The 23,819-nt window shown below is 41.5% G+C and overlaps 1 protein-coding gene across 1 annotated transcript in view; it reads right to left on the bottom strand.

Moving 5' to 3' along the window:
• Positions 1 to 23,819, bottom strand: part of myo9aa (myosin IXAa) — a gene marked incomplete at both ends in the record, with an annotated part of 126,610 nt that overhangs the window by 50,017 nt on the left and 52,774 nt on the right. The window contains 7 exons of the mRNA XM_080730357.1: positions 456 to 597; positions 3,663 to 3,784; positions 8,540 to 8,674; positions 9,829 to 9,945; positions 14,423 to 14,512; positions 19,411 to 19,537; positions 19,892 to 19,989. Coding sequence (XP_080586483.1) covers positions 456 to 597; positions 3,663 to 3,784; positions 8,540 to 8,674; positions 9,829 to 9,945; positions 14,423 to 14,512; positions 19,411 to 19,537; positions 19,892 to 19,989 — 831 coding nt within the window. The remainder of the gene's footprint in view (positions 1 to 455; positions 598 to 3,662; positions 3,785 to 8,539; positions 8,675 to 9,828; positions 9,946 to 14,422; positions 14,513 to 19,410; positions 19,538 to 19,891; positions 19,990 to 23,819) is intronic.

Below are 23,819 nucleotides of genomic sequence, written 5' to 3'. Positions count from 1 at the left end.
TGACATTTACTTTTACGTTTGTACAAATGCAAGTAGTAGAATATACCGATTCCTGTTATACTGGGTGGACCAGGCATATACTTCTATGTGTTTGTGATATTTGTGCAAAGGGTCACAGCTCAACTGCAGTTGCTAAGCGGCTAGAGAAGACATGGTAAACACGGAGTGTTGTGCTTGACTTTTCAAGCAGTGTTGATTTCATCGAATAAAAGTATGGCAAAAAAATGTTTGTTGACCTTTTTTTCACAGACGAATATGATATACGAATATTATTGACAATTTCGTCAACAAATATAAACTAGACTAAAGGAGGGACTAGTGGAGAAGAGATCCAGTAGAACTACTGTAAAAGACAAGTCATTTTATTCAAAACACGGACTAAAACAAAGTCAAACTTTGCTGTCAAAATCAACACAGTTTTCAAGCAAAGACAAAAAAGGATTCCGATTACTGACCTTGACGCCATATTTGACCTTGCCAGCGTAGTGACGGATAATGAAGGCGGGCTCCATGACGGCAGGAAACTCAATGTAGCTGTTGCCCTCATGCTGTCGTTTAAACTTATCCAACAGAGTCTGGTTGGTGGCTTGAGGAAAGCTGAAATGAAAAACAGAGCCTTTTTAGTTTCTCTCAGACACGCTCATGTTTTCTTCTCACATGCTTTTGTCCAAAGGAAAATATGTGAAATTAAAGTGAACATGGTGGGTTTCTGTGAGGACTGAAGGGTAGAGATGCTGCGATCCGATCTTCAGATTGTATATCAGCTCGATATCAGCCCAAAAAACATTGGCTGATATCGGATCGGAGTGCAGCTTAAATGACCGATCAAACGCTCCGATCCAAGCCCTCCATTCCAGTAGTCCACTCCAGCACTTCTATCTTAACATTCCATCCATCCATCCATCCATCCATCTTCAACCGCTTATCCGGAATCGGGTCGCAGGGGTAACAGTTCCAACTGAGACCTCCAGATTTCCTTATCCCGAGCAACTTCCTCCACTCCCTCAGGGAGTATACCGAGGCGTTCCCAAGCCAGTTTGGAGATATAATCCCTCCATCTGGTCTTTGGTCTGCCACGGGGTCTCCTCCCAGTGGGACGTGCATCGAGGACCTTCCTAGGAAGGCGCTCGGGAGGCATCCGTACTAGATGCCCGAACCACCTAAGCTGACTCCTTTCCAAGTGTAGGAGCAGCGGTTCTACTCCAAGTCTCTCTCGGGTGACTGACTTCTCACCCTATCTCTAAGGGAGATACCAGCCACCCGTCTGAGGAAACCCATTTCGGCCGCTTGCACCCGCGACCTTATACTTTCGGTCATGACCCACACTTCATGACCATAGGTGAGAGTAGGAACGAAGATTGCTCTGTAGACAGAGAGCTTTGCCTTCTGGCTCAACTCATTTTTCTTCACCACAGTGCGATTTAGCGACTGCAAAACCGCTCCTGCTGCTCCGATTCTCCGGCTGATCTCCTTCTCCGTCTTCCCTTTTCTCTCATTCGTGAACAAGACCCCGAGATACTTAAACTCCTTCACCTGGAGTAAAGCCTCATTCCCTACTTGGACTGCACAATCCATCGGTTTCCTGCTGAGAACCATGGCCTCAGATTTAGAGATGCTGATCCTCATTCCGGCCGCTGTACACTCATTCCGGACTACAAAATCAGCAGTAAGTAAAGATAAAAAGGTCTGCTGCCTGCCAGATATATCAGACAGCTTAGAGAGGCTTAAATATGCGCTGTATCAGATATATCGGATGGGTATTGATGATGGCATATCGTTATCGGATATTCACTCGCGACCCAAGAAAATGGATCTGCGACCAACAAATGGGTCCCGAGTCCGACGTTTGTGAAAGTGCCCCACGGGGGCATTGCCGTAGATGCACTGATGTGTGAGAAGGGGATGGGGAGCCAGTGAAGTCAACAGAGGACGGCTGTAATACGATCATATTTTATACCAATGACATAGAGTGCCCTCAAACGCCTGGATTCAGCGTTGATAGAAATTGGGTCTGGTACCTGACTCGGGAGCAACGACCTTATTGTAAGCATCAACATCATGGACGATATTTAACCCATTTAGGCCTGAACACATTATGACGCAATATTTTATGCTTTAAATATAAAGAAAATAGCAGATATACAAGCTCACAGCGCGGCACCGAGTGCCGCGCTGCGAGCTTGTAGATCTGCTATTTTTGAAAAGAATCGTGAAAATTTGAATTTTGACCCGATTCTATAAGTGTCTTTTGAATCCTTCTAAGATTTTTGGAGAAAACCTATGTTTCTATATGTCAGCAATCTGGCCAGCCATCGTCAACGAAAAGGTCCTTTTCACTTCAACTGGAGCTCAGTTCATCTGTTCTTGAGAGACTACTATGTCAGTGGTGCTCAAACCTTTTCATGTAAAGGACCCCCAAAATGATATTTATTTGGCCACGGACCCCCATTTCAAAATATTTAGTTCCAGGGACCACCCAGAAGCAAAATTTGAGTGACAAACGTTCGCTTTGAAAATACATAAATTCAAAGATTTGCACACATTTTCACGACTTTTTCAAAAATAGCAGATCTACAAGCTCGCAGCGCGGCACTCGGTGCCGCGCTGTGAGCTTGTATATCTGCTATTTTTCACTGGTTAAAGCATTCAATAATTCTAGGCCTAAATGGGTTAATCTCTGATCTAAAGAAAGCTTTGGCATTAATCTCTTGTGATGCCTGAGGTTGTAGTGTACTTAGTGTAAACTGATCTCAGTTCTGCTCCCCACCGGTGCTCCAGTGAATGTAGTTCTGATAAACTCACATTCCCCCCCAGCCCTTTAAAACCAAGTGCCAGAGGAGGTTCTGCAGAGAATCAACAGCCTTAACAGGAAGAGAGAAGAGGAAGAATGGGACACCAGGGGTTTAGAGAGGAGAGGAGAGGGGAAAACTTGAGCTATGAAAAACACACACAGCCAAAGGACTCGCTGATCCGCAGCCCATTCCAAGCGGGAGGAATTTGAATCCGTGTCCAAATGCAGAAGGGGACCATTATTATTTATTTTTTATGAAGGTGTAATGAAAAAGAAAAAAATCTAAAGTACCGGTAGTCACATTATTAAAGACATGCCTTTGTTTAAGATCAGTGTGGTAAATTGTGTGTGTGTAATTGACAATATTTATACTCTATGAAACTTTTTCTCCCTTTAACTGAACTGCCTGTATAAGCCTATAGTACAATATAAGTACTACAGACATAATTTAAGCTGGTGAATATTTGTGTATGAATTCGAAGTCCAGGGTTAAGTTTAGAGAGAGAAACAGTAATGTAAGAGACAATAACACTTGAGCCTGGTGAGAGATGGTGGTAATAATAACAACAACAACAACAACAACAACAACAACAACAACAACAACAACAACAACAACAACAACAACAACAACAACAACAACAACAACAACAACAACATCATTAGCAGCCAGGTCCTATTTTATACATTACCTTACATTGGTGTTGCTCAGTGGAAAAAAGCCAATCTACAAGTTCCCAAGGTGGTGTTTTATGAGCTTGTACTGTTAGATCTGCTAAAATGTTTGAAATGTTGCTTAAATATAACAACCAAAGCCCAGAAGTGGTTAAAAAGGAGGATTGGCCAACACAGACAGACACTCTGGCAGACTCACTTGCACTCCTCGTCCAGTAGGTGGAGCAGTGCTGTGGGCTTCTTGCTGATTAGGTTGATGCAGCCAGAATTGTCGATGTACTCAATGTTATTCCAGGTGATGCCCTCCGCCCGGTACTCTTCCTAATGCAGGGACAGAATACCAACAGCGGTCATTGTGTGGTGGACATTTATTTAGCCTTTATTGATAGTAATACAGTAGATTGACAGGAAATGGGGGGGTGACACACAGCAAAGGACGTCGGGATTCAAACCCGCGACACGCGGCATTGCAGCCTAGGTGCCCGGACCACTACTGTTGTTGTGACACTTTATGCATGCTTGACACGTTGCAGTTGTTTGCCTTGAAGAGACGCTTCTCTGTCCTCATTGTGGTTTAATAGTAAGAGGAACCATTGTTTATTACCAGTTCACTTCCCTCCACACATGATGTTTGTGTTTGTTCTTGTGTTGCTGGGAAAGAGAATTAACCAATAAAGTGCAATAATCCAAGGGAGGTTTCATAAAAAAAAAAAAGAAATCAACAGACTCTCATTTTCATCTTTTCTTTACCCTCTTCCTCTCATTTTAGCCCAAAGTCAAAAACCGAACAAAACCAGTTAACTCCTGTTACTTGTCCCAGTTTTTGCAAAACAAGTTAATTGGCGCACTGTACAACACACTGTACAACACACTATACAACACACAGAAGAATAAGCTAATATGGAACTCGTTCGTCTCTGATTCGTCTCTGTTGTCAGCACTGGAATGAAATTCATATGCTTCGATATTTGCCCATCTGAAAATATTTAGCAGATAGTAGACTGCAATTGGCCAGTGATCATGTGTATTGCCAGCTAATCGTACGGTATAACATCCTGCATTCTTTTTTTTTCCTTTTTACATTTTAAGTAAAGGAATTTGGTATAAATCTATGGAACTGCACTCAACATATACTTGCCACTTGTCAATCAGAAAACCTTCAGTGGCTATTAATTTACATGTTTTTTTTTTTCACAGCAGAGTGCTTCAAATAGCCGATCTAGAAGCCTACCTACAAACCAAACAATGTGTCGCGATGCGACTCATTGTGAGCTTGTAGATCTGCTACATCACCATAGTTTCTTTGGCTTCATCAGATTACAGTCCAGAAAAAATATCAATGACCCACAGCAGTCAATCAAATCTAATTTGTCTGAATAAATTCATACAGAATTGTTCAGACCGTTGTTATTGTAACCTCTTGGCAAATTAGCCTAAGCTTTTAATAAGCAAGGTTCATGTTTAATTATCGGTGTTGAAACATTACAAATATTGGCTTATTTTTTGTATTTATTCTTTGCCTTTCAAATGATTGTTTGTATACATCTTCTCACTGGCTTGAGTCCTATAATGTATTTCAGTTGTCTAAACTAAAAGAACATTGTGGCACACAATCTGTCAATGATTCAGAGACAATGCCAGATGTGACAGGCAAACAGATGCCGGAGACAAAGGCTGTTGGATTCCAAAAGTGCCTACAAAATGCTGACTGGTTTTTTGACCCGATTCTATAAATGTCTTCTAGATCCTTCTAAGGTTTTTGAAAAAAAAACCTTTTCGTGTCAAGGACCCCTAGAATTATATGTATTTGGCTGCCGACCCCCATCTCAAAATATTATGTATCAGGGACCCCCCAGAAGTTACAAATGTTCGCTTTAAACATATATATATTCAAAGATTTGCCAAAAATATCACAATTTTGCAAAACTACAAGCAAATCTACAAGCTACAAGCTCGCAGTATGGAGCTTGTATATCTGCCATTTTTTAAAGCATAAAATAATAAGTTGAAGTGGTTAAATTAAAGTGTGACACAGATGTGTTCCAGGTCTTAAAGGGTTAAATGTGCACATCGCCATTTCCTCGGTCTTATTACAGTACATTGGTCTCATCACAGTCAAATCTACTGTCTAAGTGAGCTTGGGTTATGTCAAATAGTTGATACATGTTTACCCGGCCTCTATAACTGTTTTTACACATACAGCACAGTATAATTACTCATCTGATGAGTACGATAGTGTCTGTGGGTGCACGTGTGCGTGACATCAGCGTCACATATTCTGCGCCAGGCAGTAGAGCCAGAATAAACAAGGAAGTCACTTCCTTACTCGTCTTTCTCCCTCCAACTAGACCAGTGGTTCTCAACCCTTTCAGGTCTTGACCCCACCAAAATAATCATACTTGAACTGGGGACAGTAGTGTAATGTACTGTATGCTGTAGGAGAGGCATGGCTAGATTGATTGACAAGCATCCCAACCAATAGCATTTATTGACCCACCCCCCGCTCCGTCCCATTTCAGGACAGGACGTAGAAAGATGGCGGAATGCACACGCTTGCCAAATAGGCTTCATTTACCGTCTGTACAGTATAATGCTGGGGTCTTCAATGTTTTCAGGCCAAGGACCCCTTAGCTGAGAGAGAGATGAAGCAGGGACCCCCACAACCTGTTCATAGATTCCATATAGTTTCATTGTTTAACAGCACGATCATCAGTGTATTTTGGATTCAGGTTAATTTGTGCTGCAGATATTTAACTCCTTGAGCCGTCGATACTTAATGAACTTGACTTTTCACTCTGTACTGTCTGCTCTTTTTCCCTTTTTAGCAGAAAATAGCCGATCTACAAGCTGCTGCGAGGCGTCGTGAGCTTGTAGATCTGCTATTTGTGGCTAAAGTTCTCAGAATATGGACGCTAGGGTTCAAGTGGTTAATATAAAAAAGGAGGAAAAAACTTTCTATCACTCAAAGATTTGGAGGACCCCCTGTAGTAACTCTGAGGACCCCCTAGGGGTCTCGGACCCCCTGTTGAAGACCCTTAGTATAATGGGCTCAACATAACCTGACTTGCGCCAGATGGTGGCAGTAGTGCGTAGGCTACCGCCCTACTTTACCATCTGAGATCTCTCGGGGGAGTTGATAACGCTCGTAAAGCCCCGGGCCGGACGAATCAGCGGCAGCTACGGGCGGGCTCTGAGCGGCTCTGAGCCAATAGAGTCTGATTGCAGACCACGTGGATGCAGACAGGCCAATATGAGTGGTTCGAGTTGGCACTCCCAGACTGTGATAGAGAGACGGCCACATCCAATCACCTGCTAAAGAATTTGAAAAAATGGCCCGCCCCTTACATCGGGTCTGCCCGAGAGATTCCAGATGATGGTAAGCAGAGCGGTATGCAGCCAGGCATACGCACTGCTGCCATTATCTGGCGCAGTCAGGTTAGGCTCAACACTGTCCATTAATTTTTACGGTCTACGATCTGTACGATGGGGTGTCAAACTCATTTTGGGTTAAGGGCCGCATTGGGTGAAATGAGGGCCGGGACCAGTTGCAGACACACAGCTATCACTTGGCTTTTTTTTTTGCCTGCTGTCTAGACAGACAGTGACCATGTCTTCATGGACCTACATTCAAAAGCTGGACAATAGCAGCTGCCTCTTTTTGCGTAAAAGTAACTCCAGTTCAGATCAGAAGAAGATAACTATTTTAGATCAGGTCCAAGCTGTTCTTTTATCTAGTGCTCTCATGATGGCTACAACAAGGCTGAGGCACATTTTTGTCACACAAACAGAGAGGATGACCTAATTACATTGTTATAGCTTTATTTAATCTTCCCACTACTTTTTAAAGGGTGTGACGTGATGGTGAAGTAAAGCAGTTTTTAAGAAGAGGAATGAATGAATGAACTGAACTGATGACATTCAGACATTCAGAGTAGTTCACCCCAAAATGACTTTTTTCCTATTGATTAGTCACGCTATGGAGAGTAGACTTAGGAATGTGACAAAAAACTAAAAATATTATTGAACTCTACTCTCCATGGTGTGACTAATCAATAGAAAAAAAGTCCTTTTGGGAGTGAACTACTCCTTTAAGGTTTAATCTGCAAAAGAATGTTATACATTATGTACAGTGGTTCATCTCTCTCTCTCAGCTAAGGGGTCCTTGGCCAGAAAAACCTTGAAGACCTCAGGGAGCACATACTACAGGCCTCCATGTCTTGGACTGTCAGGGATGTGTAAGAGCGTTTGTGTTCCCTCAAACATGTCACGACACGGTCCCTTCAGTGTGCGTTAAGGTAAACACAGTGTTTGACTTAGAGGCAAATCTTACAGATCATGACTTTAAAAGCCCTTTGAAGCTAATCCACCCACTTATGAAAAGATAAATCTAGAGTGGAGGTGGTCACACAGCACAGGGAGCGGTTGAGGTGAGTCATAAGAATGTCAGGGTCTCAGCTAACTGCATTGCATAATGTCGGTTAAGACTTCCACCATTGTTTCCAAGGTCGCTGCAATGTATGTACACACTGTATGTGGTAATTGTGAGCTATTTCCTTTGGAAATGCTCGTAGAAAACCTGAGACGGTAGATCTATGTCAAGATACTATTCAGAGCGCTAAGGTCGACTCTCGGTCAAAGCCTTCATAAAACCAAACCCGGTCTCCTGGGAAATATCGGCAAATATAAAGATATCCTCCACTGAAGCATGACTACAGTAAGGCATTCACGAATAGTGATTTTTAGTATTCGAATTATTCAACCTCAAAGTATTCGAATAGTCGAATATTCGACAGGACTGTCCAAACTGTCAAATATTAAGTAAGCAAGAGGCGAACATTTATCTGCGGAACCGAGTCACATTAAATGTAATACCTACAATTCCAAGTGCTTGTCAGGGTGGGGGTCCCCAGTTCAAATATGTTTATTTTGGGTGTCACAGCCTAAAAAGGTTTGAGAACCCCTGGTATAGAGCATTAACACATTCATCCACTGCATTGAGCATTGACAACTCATTCTTATGACTTCCTATCTACAGTATGCAATACAAACATGTATGGAGAGAGAGAGATGCCTGACCTGCTCCAGCTTGAAGATGTGTTGGTTGAAGTAATGCTGCAGGCGCTCGTTGGCAAAGTTAATGCAGAACTGTTCGAAACTGTTGTTTTCGTAGTCTTCGAATCCAAATATGTCCAGCACTCCAATAGACAAGATCTGGAGAAGACAGCATTACAGGAAAAAAAAGACAATAAAGAATTGCAATTTCTATGATTTAAAATATCTTGTACACAACATCCAATTCCACAGTGCTAAATAAACCCTCAGGGCGTAATTAATATTTGACTGTGTGACCACAAAGCAGTGGTTGTAATGGTTGCCCTTATCTCATGATTAGGTCTATACAGGAACTAGAACGATGCAATTCTGGGAAATTGCAAGTGTGGTTGCTGTGACGCGAGTCACACTTGCAAATGAATTCCGTCTTACCAATTGAATTCTCCCCATTCAAGTCAATGGGGGTATTCTATATGCACATTAATGGCCATATATGGAGCTCTGTGTTAGTCCTTGTCCCTTTTATGCCATATATGGAGATCCCTGATGTCATCAATACTAAGCCCATATCTAGGAATGCCCATATATGGACATACTGTGTCAATCTCATGCCCATATATGGACATACTGTGTCAATCTCATGCCCATATATGGACATACTGTGTCAATCTCATGTGGTCTATGATGTCATTCAAGTCAATGGAGAAAGTTATTTCACGAATAAATGAATACATAAATTAACTACTGTAAGACGCCTCAGGGAAAGGCTGCGCCAATTCTTGGCTATCTGGCCAGTGATGTATATCAGACTGGGAATGCCCATACAGTATATTATATGGGCATGTTCTGACATCACATTGTCGACTATAATGGGCATAAAATATATGGGCATAAAAGGGACATGAAGCCAGAGCGTGATGTCAGAGCAGCAAACCCCTTCTGTTAAGTGGTTCCCCTATATCACAGTGACATCAGAGCATGATGTCAGAGTGATGTCACAGTGACAAGGGAACCAATAAACTGTAAAAATGTGTACTGACTGACTGACTGAATGACTGACAGACAGACAGACAGACAGACAGACAGACGGAGACAAGCTGCGACATTTCTCATGGTATAGTGCGACCTTCGGTCGCAATAACGCAGTCTGAGCCGGTCGATTTGACATATGGCCCAAGTGCGTGCCACCCGAACTGTGGGAGGAGTATCGTGGCAAAACAAAGTTTATCCAGAAAGAAAAAGTCGGACAAGTACTATAGTCTGGTTGCCCAGTTTAGGAAACCAGACTAATGAATTCTACACCTTGGTTTTACCTTGGCAGTATCCTCCAGATCCTTGTTGTTTAACAGAGCGTGGTTGATCCTGAAGACGATCCAATCAAACAGAGCACTGTAGAGGGACTTGGACATGGAGTCCCGCACCGTACCTGCCTGGAGGATCACACAGCAAGGAAGACAAGTGATGACTTCATTTATAGCATTTAGTTGATCAACTCAGCGTCACAGGAACGGTGCCATTGACCTCAATCACAAAATACCTACAGTATATCTAAAAGCCCCATGGTATTTTTGTATTTTGTGATTTATTTAGGGCACTAGCAGAGGCTGTGGTGACATTAGACTAGACTCTAGGCTGCGACTCCCAAAATAATCATATTTGAACTGGGGACCCCCCACCTGCACACGCATTTGGAATTGTAGGAGTTTGCATTACATTTAGTTTGACTCGATCTATTCCATGTAGATCGTCTATTTTCACAATTTCTGCATGTGATATTTGACAAGTTTGGCCATAGGTACTAAAAAGGTATTTAAAGTCCTTAAATTGTCACTTTAAAAATGTGCAGATACCCTGTATACACTTACAATGTATGTTGGTCTGTTTACTGTTGAGTGAGAATGTTAACATTAACTAAACATCTGGGGACCCCCCAAAATAATTTGGGGACCCCGATCCACAGGTTGAGAACGACTGGACTAGAGCAGCGTGAAATTTGTTAATTTCGCACCGAACCGACATTGCCATCCTCCTTATAGCCCCAATTCTAGAGGGGAAATAAAATCCACAATGCTGCCGTATGCAGTAGGTGACCTATCCTTCAAGAATAGAAACATTACTAAACAAACCACACTATGACTCCTGGAGGTGAAATGCTTTTGCCTTCAACTAACAGCTTCATTTATAGTAAATTTTAGCCTCGCAACTCCCACAGGTCACAAAAACAACTGTTATTTTTGAACTCCAAATCACCCAATCGCACCAAAGCTTTTAACTTATTAAAACATTCAGAAGAGAGCAGTTAAATGACTAAACCAGACTGAAGGCTTGGCTATCCCTGAAGCTGTGAAGTAGTATGACGTCAGGGGCAAGGGGAATGTTGCAATCGGAACAATATTTACAATGAGACCACCCACTGAGCTGACAAAACAATTACTGAGTGTTGGTTCACATAAAAGGACCCTTAAATACCTACTGGCCATGAGGATCAAATATTCAGCCCAGCATTGACAGTACTGTACAAACAGCTAGCTCATACCTGTCTGTATACTGCTAAACACTTGGTCTGACATTGTATTTCTTATATTCCTAATGCTATTTTATCTTTATACTTGTATTCACTTTTTTTTTAAAGTAATCTTATAATAATGATAATAATGGATTGCATTTTTATTATAGCGCTTTTCTAAGCAAGTTGCGAACTCAAAGCGCTTTACAATGGTCCATTCATTCATACATCTTATACTTTATTCTTTCTTCCCTTACCTGCTTCATATAGTTACTTTACTACTGTACAGTGTACGTATGTCTAGGAGCAATGCACCAAGTCAAATTCCTTGTTTGTGAACATACAGATGAACACAGAATACAAATCCAGTGGTGTAAAGTAACTAAGTACATTTAACTCAGGTACTGTACTAAATTTGAGGACTTCTTAAAAATAATTCACTGGAGTACTTTCAATGCAATCTTCACCATATTTTACTCCTACTCCACTACATCAGACTAGGCAAATATTATACTTTTACTCCATACAATTATTTTAAAAGTTACGTTGCAGATTGTGATTATTATTACAAAACATACTGTACATAATTCAATTCAGCCCTATATACATTCCGACCATTTGAAAATAGCAGATCTACAAGCTCACAATGCATTGTATCGCAACACATTGTGGACTTGTAGATTGTGAGCTTATATATTTACTCAAGAAGGCCTAAATGTTTATTTCCGGACTTTTACTTTTAACAGAGTATTTCTACATTGCAGTATTGACGCTTTCACTTAAGTAAAATCTTACATACTCTATACATACTATATGTACAGTAGTATAGTATATATAGTGTTATCGTTCTTCAATATTCTCTTGGCAGATTATCGGGGTGAATTATTATGGGGACTTGATATGATAAAAAAAAATGTATTTCTCAAACACTGGCATATTTTGAAGAGTGATCCTAAACTGGCAAATATATGTGCTGACCCTCCTCTCTTCTCTTTCAGACGCTCCAGAAGCCTCAGGGACCGTCTTGTCCACTCGGACATGAATGCACCTTCCCCCCCGTCCTGGCTCCCTAAACCGCCTTTAGGTTTCTACAAATGTGGCAATTGTGCCCAGTGTTCCAATTCGACCAATACTAAATTCTTTACTCATCCACGTACTGGCAAGAAATTCAAAATATCTTCTTTCATTAACTGTAATTCCACCCACGTGGTCTATATGCTCAAATGCCCCTGTGGCCTTGCCTACATTGGCCAAACAAAGAGACCACTTAAAATAAGAATTGGTGAACATAAAACGGCCATAAAACGGCCATTCGCACAAAGAATTTGGATTATGCAATAGCTAGGCACTATATACAAGCCAACCATGGCTCCCCAGCCTCCCTCAAGTTTTTGAGAAAATTACAGCCCCACAACGAGGAGGTGATGTCATAAAAAAACTTCTATGCAGAGAAGCAATGTGGATCAATAGCCTTGACACATTAGAGCCCAATGGCCTAAACGAAGAACTGAACTTATCCTGCTTCTTATAGACGGTCCCTGAGGCTCTCTCCCCTATACTCTGTTTGTGCTCTGTATGCATTCATATATATATTTTGTAAATGTTTTTATTGGCTTAACACTGTTGGCCCCTATTGTTGACTGTACATGCATTATTTTTACTCTATGTATTTGTTTATTTAATCAGTATTGCCTGAGACTGACATGCAGCACCTGATACCTGAGAACCAACAGCCATTGGTTGATTGAGAGAGCCACCCTCTCCTGTCTCTTTAAATGCTCCTCTTTGTTTGCTGCACCTCATGACTCTGACGAAGATGCATTAGCATCGAAACGTTAGTCAATTGTTTTTACTGGCACCTGAATAAAAAGGCTAGAACCGTCTGAGCTGCTCCAGTGTCTCTCTCTCTACTGCATACATCTGTCCCTGCTCCTGTGATGCACCAGACTATAGCCGTGTAGGCTGAGGCGCGCTGTAGAACCCCTTTGTTCTTACTTGATATGGCATGTTACATCCTGAGTACATCCATGATCTTTTTCTTCTTCAAACCATGATGGTGTGTTTTTGTTTTCAGAGAAGGGCTTCTGGTGAAAGCTATTGGATGGGGCTTGGAATTCCGCCCTTTCTCTCTAAACAGACAGAAAGGCTTTGTGTATGTATGTCTTTGTCTGTGCACGTCCATGTGTACATGTGTGTGCACGCGCCGTGCATTGACCCAGTACGTGCTGGTCACTCACTATCCTGTAAACACAGGGGATACAAGGGAGGCAGAGGCTACGAGAAGGCTATCAAGTCGGCGGCATGCCTTTAGTTCAATAAATAAACTTAAAGGACAACTCAACATCTAGGCTCATTTTCCTACTTTCCGTCCCAAATTACTGTCCATGGGATCTATTAGGCAGAAATGCCCCTTTCCAGTTTCCCACGCAGAATCCATAGCTCTCATAGCATAGAGTGGAGCCTATAAGCCTATTGCTACTTAAGCAATTCGTTTTGCGGTCAAAGTGTGAATCCGTTTATTGTTGTCATTGTAAACACATCCATGCCTTGATTGTCCCACACAAGCCGCCACAGTTTCGTCATACTTTTTTGGTGTGAGCATTCGACACAACTGCCAATCAAAGTGACTGAACTGGCCAATCACTGTGCGTCTTGTCTGGGACTTGGAAACACATAAAACACATAACAGCATAACATCGGTTTAGCAGACTATGGCGGCTTGCATGGGACAACGAAAGCATGGATGTGTGTACAATGACAACTAACGGCAGATTCATGACAAAATTAAGGGAAGCATAGAACAGCGTGTCCGTGATCAATCGGGGGATGGATCGAAAAATAGAAAAATGTTCTGTGACTACCTGAAAAGGTAAGGAAATTCGCACCGGTGCGAAGTGAGTGGCGCAAGCACGACACACGTGCACAATGCACATCTCCTTGTATGGGCCGTTATGTCCGTGACGTCAGTTACTTTATGTGGACAAACAAATATATCTCGGGAATCTCGTCACGTGGCATTTCAATGAGTTAAAATATAAAAGACAGAGGACAGTACAGCATATTCAGCATACTGTGTTGGACTGATAGCCACGTCCTGCATGTTCTGATGCTGAGCTTGTTGCCCTACAGTACATGCACGTGCCAGCTAGTATCATCACTGTTCCAGTGCGAGGCAAGCCTCATGAGTCTGAAGATCTTGTGAGTCGAGTGCAAGCACGATCATGTGGCTCGCAAGCCTATTTACAGTATTCAAATGCCCTTTTATAAAGTGTTTCTTTTGCACTCTCTTAATAGCCTAATTAATGTTTTATGTAAAGCCCTTTGAATTGCCTTATTGAAATGTGCTAAACAAATAAACATAAATTGCCTTGCCTTGCAAGTAGTACGTCTCACAGTCTCACCTCGGCCAGTTTGTAGGGCACAATGAGCCTCTCTCCCACCGTCACGGTCTTCCGCGTCGTCAGAGCCTCAAACAGCATCTCTTCTTTGACCTAGTGATGACATTGAACACATCAGATCGTGCTACGTACAGCGATTGATTTAATCAACATTAGATTGACGTTTAATGCATTCTATTCATTTAGCCATTCCTGCAGCACTGTTTGAGGGGCTGTGTGAGTGAATGAAGAAGTTGGGGTCAGACTGATAACATGGCTAATAGCAGTGGTTCACAAACCTTTCAGGTCAAGACCCAAAAGAGAGATTAGACGTTTGCCCGGGACCCAACTAGTAAAACAGCAGATCTACAACCTTCGTGCCGCATTGTGAGCTTGTAGATCACCTGTTTTCACTACTTCCTAAACATTTTCTAATTTATAGATTTTCTTTAAAGCTATACTGTGTAAGTTGCTCAACTAGTGGTCAGTAGCTTCCGCGTCTTTCGGCCGTTTTTCGCCGCGGACCGGGCCTCACACCCCCGCGTCACCCCCGCGTCTGCCTCCACCTCGCCGAGATCTATCTTTGGAGGGGTCCCTGGTTCCTGTGCGTTCAGGCATTCCGGAGAAACGGAGTGTTTCACCCGAGTATAGATAGAGACACACGGGCGCCTACAAATATGGTCGCCCTATTGTGATAGCTAGCGACCCCACTTCAAGATGCGCTGTGATTGGCCGGCAGTGTATAACCCTCGCTGTGATTGGCCGGTAGTGTATGATGACGTCATTTTGCCGGGAAATCCCGCCCCTGTCACTGCTAGAAGAAAATGTATAAAGAGAAGGCTTCAGAAGCTGAAAATAACGGAGTGGGTGTTCTAAAACTTTAGCGATTTAAGAGTTAGGACAATTTTAAGATTTGTTTTATAAAAAAAGTTACATGGTATAACTTTAATTTATGAAATTAAATTACTTTCATTAAAACCTTAGCTTAATGTTTTTTGAAAATGTTTAGAAGTAATAATAATTAAAACCAAAATGTAGGAAACAAAAAAGTAAGAGACACATAAACATGTGTCCGCGAGGTGTTGCGCGAGGTGTTGTAGCTCGTAGATCTATACAAGAAAGCTCGCACCCCTGTTGTAAAGAGCTTGTAGATCTGCCATCTTTGGCTAAAGTTCTCAGAATATGGACGCTAGGGTGGTTAATATAAAAAAAGTCACACAAAGATTTGGAGGACCCCCTGTTGAAGACCCTCGGTGGGATGGTACAAGAAGCCTGTCATCTGGACCAGTGTTTAGGTACATGGGGGGATGGTCATCTGGACCAGTGTTTAGGTACATGGTGGATGGTCATCTGGACCAGTGTTTAGGTACATGGGGGATGGTCATCTGGACCAGTGTTTAGGTACATTTGGGATGGTCATCTGGACCAGTGTTTAGGTACATGGTGGATGGTCATCTGGACCAGTGTTTAGGTACATTTGGGATGGTCATCTGGACCAGTGTTTAGGTACATGGTGGATGGTCATCTGGACCAGTGTTTAGGTACATGGGGGATGGTCATCTGGACCAGTGTTTAGGTACATGGGGGATGGTCATCTGGACCAGTGTTTAGGTACATTTGGGATGGTCATCTGGACCAGTGTTTAGGTACATGGTGGATGGTCATCTGGACCAGTGTTTAGGTACATGGAGGGATGGTCATCTGGACCAGTGTTTAGGTACATGGAGGGATGGTCATCTGGACCAGTGTTTAGGTACATGGAGGGATGGTCATCTGGACCAGTGTTTAGGTACATGGTGGATGGTCATCTGGACCAGTGTTTAGGTACATGGTGGATGGTCATCTGGACCAGTGTTTAGGTACATGGAGGGATGGTCATCTGGACCAGTGTTTAGGTACATGAGGGATGGTCATCTGGACCAGTGTTTAGGTACATGGGGGGGATGTAAGGTTGAAGTGCTCTGATGGCCTCATCGTGAGAACCATTTAATCCTTGCTATTGACATAGTGGACTGGATGGAGGCTTGCACTGTCTGTCACGTAAACATCCTGTCAATACAAAATAATGGACACTGGACCGCTTACAAGAACAGAAAGTAAGCATGTCGAGCGTTCACTGTTAATTACGTTATTTTGTAAGAAAATTATATAGTGGTTCGGAAGAAGTTAACCAATACTACATTTTTGTTTTAGGCTTTAATCAAGGAATATCTATGATCTAGTATGACTATTGGCAGCTTTTAGCGATTTGCTTCCAGAAGATGAGGTTGCCCACAGTTTTCTGCAAAGATATACACTGTAGTCTTTATTTTTGCTCATCAAATTATTGCGATGAATGATAAAAACAGGAAAAGTGGATAACTGACCACGTCGGAATTGCCATACTGGTCATTACAAGAAGATGTGGGAATTACAATGTATCCTATTCATTTACATTAAAGTTATACCATGTAACTTTTTTTATAAAACAAATCTTAAAATTGTCCTAACTGTTAAATCGCTAAAGTTTTAGAACCCCCACTCCGTTATTTTCAGCTTCTAAAGCCTTCTCTTTATATGTTTTCTATGATCCCTACCGGGGACCGGTTTTCGCGGCAAAATTGCGTCATCACACTACCGGCCAATCACAGCGAGGGTTATACACTGCCGGCCAATCACAGCGCATCTTGGAGTGGGGTCGCTAGGGCGGCCATATTTGTAGTCTCCCGTGTGTCTCTATACTCGGTCTCTAAAACTGTTGGGTGACAAGTTTTCCTCCAATCAGGATAGGAGTGGGGCCTTCCTCCAATCATGGTCGATTGGGGGTGGGCCTTACGCACACCAAGGCCCCCCCCCCCATTTGTGTCTCCATCCAGAATCAATCAATCAGTCTCCAGGGAGTGAGTAATCGATAGAAAAAAGTTATGTTGGGGGTGAACTACTCCTTTAAGTACACTACTTGAGTAATTGTCACATTCCCTTTACCCTTTACCATTGAGTCCTCATTCACTAAACGTCAAGCTAAAACCTGACAACAGTGTGCCATTAAAAAAGGCCCATCCCAAACTTAAAATCCTCTCTCCGACACACTCATTTATACCGTCTGTCTGACTGAGGCAAAATATGTTTTACACCACCAGAATATTTATAGCAGGATGACAGAATTAGAAACAACATAATTACATGCTCAGATGGAAAACCGAAATTCCAGGCGAACGAACTGTGAACCCCCCACCCCTTTCCCCTCCCCTCCTTAATTATCAACCAATAGCTTATAGGAAAATGCATGTGTACGGTGGGAATCACTATAAAAAGAAAAAAAGAAAGAAGGAGAAAGAGAAGCTAGACGTAACCACAAAACACATGATGGTAGCGTTTTGTGAGTCAATTCACAGCAAAGACAAGAGGAAACCCTAACAAGCAAAAACCCTAAAATAAATGAGAAACATTATGCTAGCCATGCCTTCTTTCCATAGTCTTAAATCCGGTGTTTATTTCGACTACCTTTTTTCACTGACAAAAACTAATGAAAAACTAATTAAAAACTAAGCTATGATGACTAAAACTAAGAATAAATATTTGTACAATTAGGGGTAAAAATAAAATAAATAATAGACTAAAATGTTAGGGAGGGACTAGTGGAGAAGAGATGCTGCGCTCTGAAAATATCAGATCTACAAGCTCGTAGATCTGCTATTTTCAGAGCGCAACCAAGTGTACATTTTGGTCGACAACATCAACTGCACATTTAGTCGACTAAAACTAGACTAAAACTTTTCAGATGTCTAAAATGTGACTAAAAGATAATGACATTTTATTCAAAACACACAGACTAAAAACTAAATAAAGATTTGCTGTCAAATTGAACACTTCTTTGATCTAAAACACCTGCAGAAAATGCTGAGTGGCAGTCTATATCAATGTTTTCAATCAAGGGCTGACATTATCTTCTCACCCAGTGGTGTAAAGTAACAGTACATTTACTTAAGTACACATGAAGTATTCATACTTTACTTGAGTATAGCAATTTCCAATACTTTTACTCCTACTCCATTACATCTCGGATCCAATTATTATACTTTTACTCCACTGCATTTATTTGAAACTTTGGTTATCAGTTACTTTGTAGATTTGGATTATTATCACAATACATAACAACTTGTGAAATGGGACATTCTGCATAATGAGTACATTTACTTTTGGTATTTTAAATGAAGTACATTTTGACGCCAATACTCAAGTAAATGTTGAATTCTGGACTTTTACTTGTAGCGGAGTATTTCTACATTGCACTATTGATGAAGTGTTCATATTTTAGATTGTAATAATAATAATAAAAAAGATGAGTGTTAAAATGTTTCCATGTACTCCTTTCTATCGTTTTAGATATTTTACTGATTTTGATTTCAGTGTTTGGGGGCATGCGTACAAGTGGCTAAATATGTCTTTTTACACACAATAAGCTCATTCCCAATATGCACAGCGTATCTTTCATGGGCAGATGTGACTTATGGGGGCTAGTAGTGTTACTGTAAATAAAAACTGTAAAACACATTGGATTTGTTGTGCAATGCTGGGCAGAATCCACGCTGCGGATCCAAAAAGGAGTCATAAAAGGAGTTTTCACCGCATGCGACAAGACGCACAAATCGAACTGGGTTCGATCCGGGGAAAAAACGCACTGCCTCAGCCACCTGCCGCATGGCAAATTCGGAGCCGGTGTGCATGAGGTCATAGAGAATCATTGTTTTTCTTTTAAAAAATGAAATAGACAGTTTTTTCCGTGCGAAAAAAAAAAACACATCTGTGTGCAAAGCCCTTTATTGTGTCTAAAAATACATTTTTAGCTACTTGTACGCATGCCCCCACCCACTGAAATAAAAATCGCTAAACGTGCTAAAACGATAGAACAAAGTAAATAAAAAACATTTTAACACTCATCTTTTCTTTTCTCTTATTACAATCTAAAATATGAACCCTTGTTGTCCTTTCAGTAAAACGTGTTTGTACTTTTCCCCCACCACTGTTCCTACCTCCAGTAGTTCAGAGACGACAGGCAGGACCTCTGGGTTACAGATGTCGATGGAGTCATCCCTGTAGGTCTTCTTCTTGTAGCGGATGTTTCCCAGGTGGAGGATGGCTGACAGCAGGCAGAAAATCCTGAACAGACAACGGCTCACGTCAGCACAGAGATATGCAGAGACTTTCTTTTTTTTTTACAGTGTAAAACACTGTTTCTCAAACTTTCACATTTCAGGGTCTCCCCTTAAAGGAGTAGTTCACCCCCAAAATGACTTTTTTTTCCTCTATTGTACATAATTGTATTGAAAATGTGAGTACTTGTTTATGTACTTCAACTGGTGTGTCCAACGGCAGGGAAGGAATGCTGTTCGGAAATATCCCCATTTCGGAAGCCTTTGAATGTTTTGGCACGAGATACTTATAAACATGTTAGAAGCGTGTGTGTGCGTGTGAGTGTGCGCGTGTGTGTGGGTGCGCGCGTGTGTCACTCACTGTTTGCGTGTGGCAGTCAGAAAGCCCACCATCTCCATGGCCAGCTGCAGCCTCTCAAAGTCATGCTTCAGGTCCTCACCCTCTACTGTGAAACAGTCCTGCAACCACACAAAGAGGGCAGGTGTCTTCAGGGGGAAGCAGGTGGCCAAACCCAGTGGTTCTCAAGCTTTGAAATTTGAAGGTCTCCCCTCAACTTTGACCCTGACGGGTCACAGGAACCTAGAGAGTCCCTGAAATCAAACTTTGAGAACCACTGGCGAAACCCATACAGTTGCCCTACAGTACGTGTATTATAACTAAGTGGCGCCTCTGGGCGACTGATTTTCCACCTTTGGATAATAAAGGTATCTATAATACATGTAAGGACAGCATTATTTTTGTCACCATCAACTGATGACACACTACTCAATTTCTCCCAACATTTTCACGGTCATGAAACGTCAGGTGTCATCAATGTTAATTACCATTTCAACGGCCTACGGGCGTTCACATACTTTTTTTCCGAGGAGCATTGAAGGCACGGTCAGACTCAGAATACAATTGGAAGATGCTTACAACAATTCATGAACTACCTGTAATCTACGCGCGCGCACACACGCACACACGCACACACACACACACACACACACACACACACACACACACACACACACACACACACTCTTGTAAAAATGTATACAGTGTGCCCGACAAGGAAAGCTTCAAATAGCTTTTAGTTTACTTTGCGTCTTTCAAACTGAACCAACAAGCACGGTAATGGCCTAGTAGTGCAGAGAGGGTTGAGTGACTCATACTGCAAAGACACTATCATTATGTGGACTGGTAAAACAAACCCGGCGAGAGGGAGTGCATTTCTTCTGGTCTGGTCTGATCTGATGATGAGGGCCTGCACGGTGAACGATATCATGTCCACGCTCTATGCTCATGTAGTGGAAAATAAACGGTTGCTTTTCTCTGACTGCGGCCCATGCTATCCGCAGAAATTTGGCACGTCGGAAAAAGGCAGTGGTTTCAAGTAACTAAGTACATGTACTCACTTGTGCACAATTTGAGGTATTTCTTATTTTTACTTTAACGGAGTATTTCCAATTTTCTATAGTTTTAGTTCTACTCCGCTACATCTTAGAGGCAAATATTGTACTTTTTACTCTACAATTATTTGAAAACTTTAGTTACTAGTTAGATTGTAGATTTTGATTATTACAAAACATACATTAACCACTTCAGCCCTATATACTGTATATTTTTTATTTATTTTTTATTTGGTACTTTGTGTATTTTCACGCCGATACTATTACTCTCAAGTACATGTTTAATTCCGGAACTTTACTTAACAGAGTACTTGCAGTATTGATACTTTTACTTCAACCTATGTTCATATAATTGGTCCTCACTCAAAAATAGTTTTTTTCTTTTTTTTCTTTTTTCTTTTTTTCTCAGAGGAGGGCTGTAGGCAGGTCAGAAACCCATCGTCTTGTGACATCATCGATTGCCAATCCAGCTTATAGAAACTGCAGGCTTTCTATTCCTGAAAAGTTGCAATTTTAAAGTGGAAGCCATTGTTCTCGCGATAATAAAAATCTAAATATTTTTTTCAAAAATATTGATTACATTTTTTGGGGGGAAAATGATGATATCAGAAGACGATGGATTCTGAACTTCCCACAGCTCTCCTAGGAGACTTGGACTGAGTAGAATTTTTTTTTGATATTTTATCATGAACATTAGTGAGGACCTATTATATGAAGACAGGTTGAAAAGTGGTGAACTACTCCTTTAAGTAAAAAATGTGAATACATTTTCCACCACTGCCTGCAGCCCCTATCCGTGGAAATTTGGCACGTTGGAATAAAGGCAGCGAGGAGGGAGGAGCAGCAATTTATGAGTAGCTTTTATAGGAGCAACAGGGGATGAGCTTAACCACAGGACGTGAGATTGAGGAGGGGATTTTTTTTTTTTTTTAAGGGAATGGGGAAGATCTCTGATTTAACACACTTTAATTTACACAGACAAGATGACACCCCACACCACATGCACACATTTACATGCACTCAACATACAGATTACCCCGTAAATCCTGAAGTGTTTCATTCAACACGGACTGTAAAGAATTGAGATTTTGAAACTCAACTCAGACATACACAGACACCTTTGCGTGTTATTATCGTCTGAAAGGGTCAAACTGTGGTTGAAAAGCATAACTCATCTTCCATGCTCACTGGTGTTAATCATTTGACTCCCGAGGAGGGCCAGCATGCCCAAACATCAATCAATAAATAAAAAACTTGCTACGTATGGAGCCAGAGTGTGACACTTTTTTCCTCTCTTCCATTAAAAAAATGGCTGATAAAAAAGGTGATAAGAAGCGGCCTGCTCACTCCTCAAGCTGTGAAGGGAGCATGAGCTCAGTTTGGGGCTCTCCCCAGGTTGGCAGAGGGAGAGTAGTAGCACCCAGGATTACAGCTTTGGCGATTGGCACTGGGTGAAAAATGGTAAAAAAAAATTGTGGGATAGATCATTTTGAGAAAAGGAGAAAAAGAAAGGGGGGGGCTCAAAATCATACCTATACAGGTCAATTTGGATGCCTTGGCATTATCATCCAATCATGACAACAACAAAAAAGGCAGAACTGTGTTACATAGATACTGTGCAAAGCTTGAAATGACCCTATCTCTGATATGAGTAGGGCTCTTTTCTTTATAGGCCCATTCCACTATGCCTCCCATAATCATCACATACCAAGACCATGGAAAGACAAACACTCTGGTTGAACATGAAGACTTGCTGTTCACCCAGTATGTCTCCTTCCTCCCCCATCCTATGCCCTCCTGACAGAAATCTCACAACAACCCATTACTCAGCTTTCCAGGCGAGGAAGTGTAAAAAAGGGCATTCAACTTTTAATGGCCTAAACAAGACTATCAACAGAATGCAGTTGCACAACTTTTCTTATACGTATATATTTTACATAATAGAACATTTGAATATAACATATTTAATCATCTTTTACTCTTTGTTTGATTATTCTAGGAAACACAGAAGCCTTCTTTCTGTGAATATGTTCTACATATTTGTACTTTGGGAAACACTGTTATTGTACAGTCACTGCAGTACTACAGAAATTCAAATCAATATGTATGTATGTATTATCCTGTCGCTGATCTAAAAAAAATGCAAAGTGCCAATTGGTTCAGTGAAAACAAAATAATACGTACAGTAAGATACTTACCACGATACAACAGGGGAGTAATGGTGATTGGCAAAGCACTATACATTGACATGAATGTGGATTAAGCTGTCACATTATGTATCAATGCATTGCATAAAGATAACCTTCTGAGCCCCACAACCACAACCACCACCAGCAAACCAGGGGGGGAAACAACACCAAAAACACCTCACAAACTTTTCAAACTTGAACATTGACTTCATGCAAGCAAATTGTCTTATTCACCCGCTGAGAGTATTGTACTGTGAGCCTGTAGATCTGCCATTTTCAAATGATTTTTATACATTTGAAAACTTGAAATGTACTTTTAGTTTTGGAAAAGCACATTTTGATACCAATACTTTTACTCAAGTGAATTTTGAATACAGGACAGAGTATTTTTTCCCATTGCAGTATTGATACTTTTACTTAAGTACAAATTTTGAGTACTTTTTCCACACCTGTCAATTGATGCAGTATTGATGGGCTTAGCAAACAGGTTTATATTTACAAAATCCTGCAACACAAACCCGAAGACGCATAGCCAAAACACACACACACACACACACTTTCCAAAACTTCTTGCCACTGAATCAGACGCAAGGTATGTGTTAGCGGTGTGGATGTGAGCTACTGGAATCCTGGAGTTCGCAGTAAGTGGTGTCTAGACAGGTAAGTGCTCTGGCAACAGCCCTAGTGCAGACTGTTACAAGGATGGAC

The sequence above is a fragment of the Nannobrachium achirus genome, assembly GCF_963921795.1.
Source record: "Nannobrachium achirus genome assembly, chromosome: 7".
Lineage (NCBI taxonomy): Eukaryota > Metazoa > Chordata > Actinopteri > Myctophiformes > Myctophidae > Nannobrachium > Nannobrachium achirus.
Note: the sequence above shows the minus strand (reverse complement) of the source record. Positions and strands in the feature narration are given on the sequence as shown.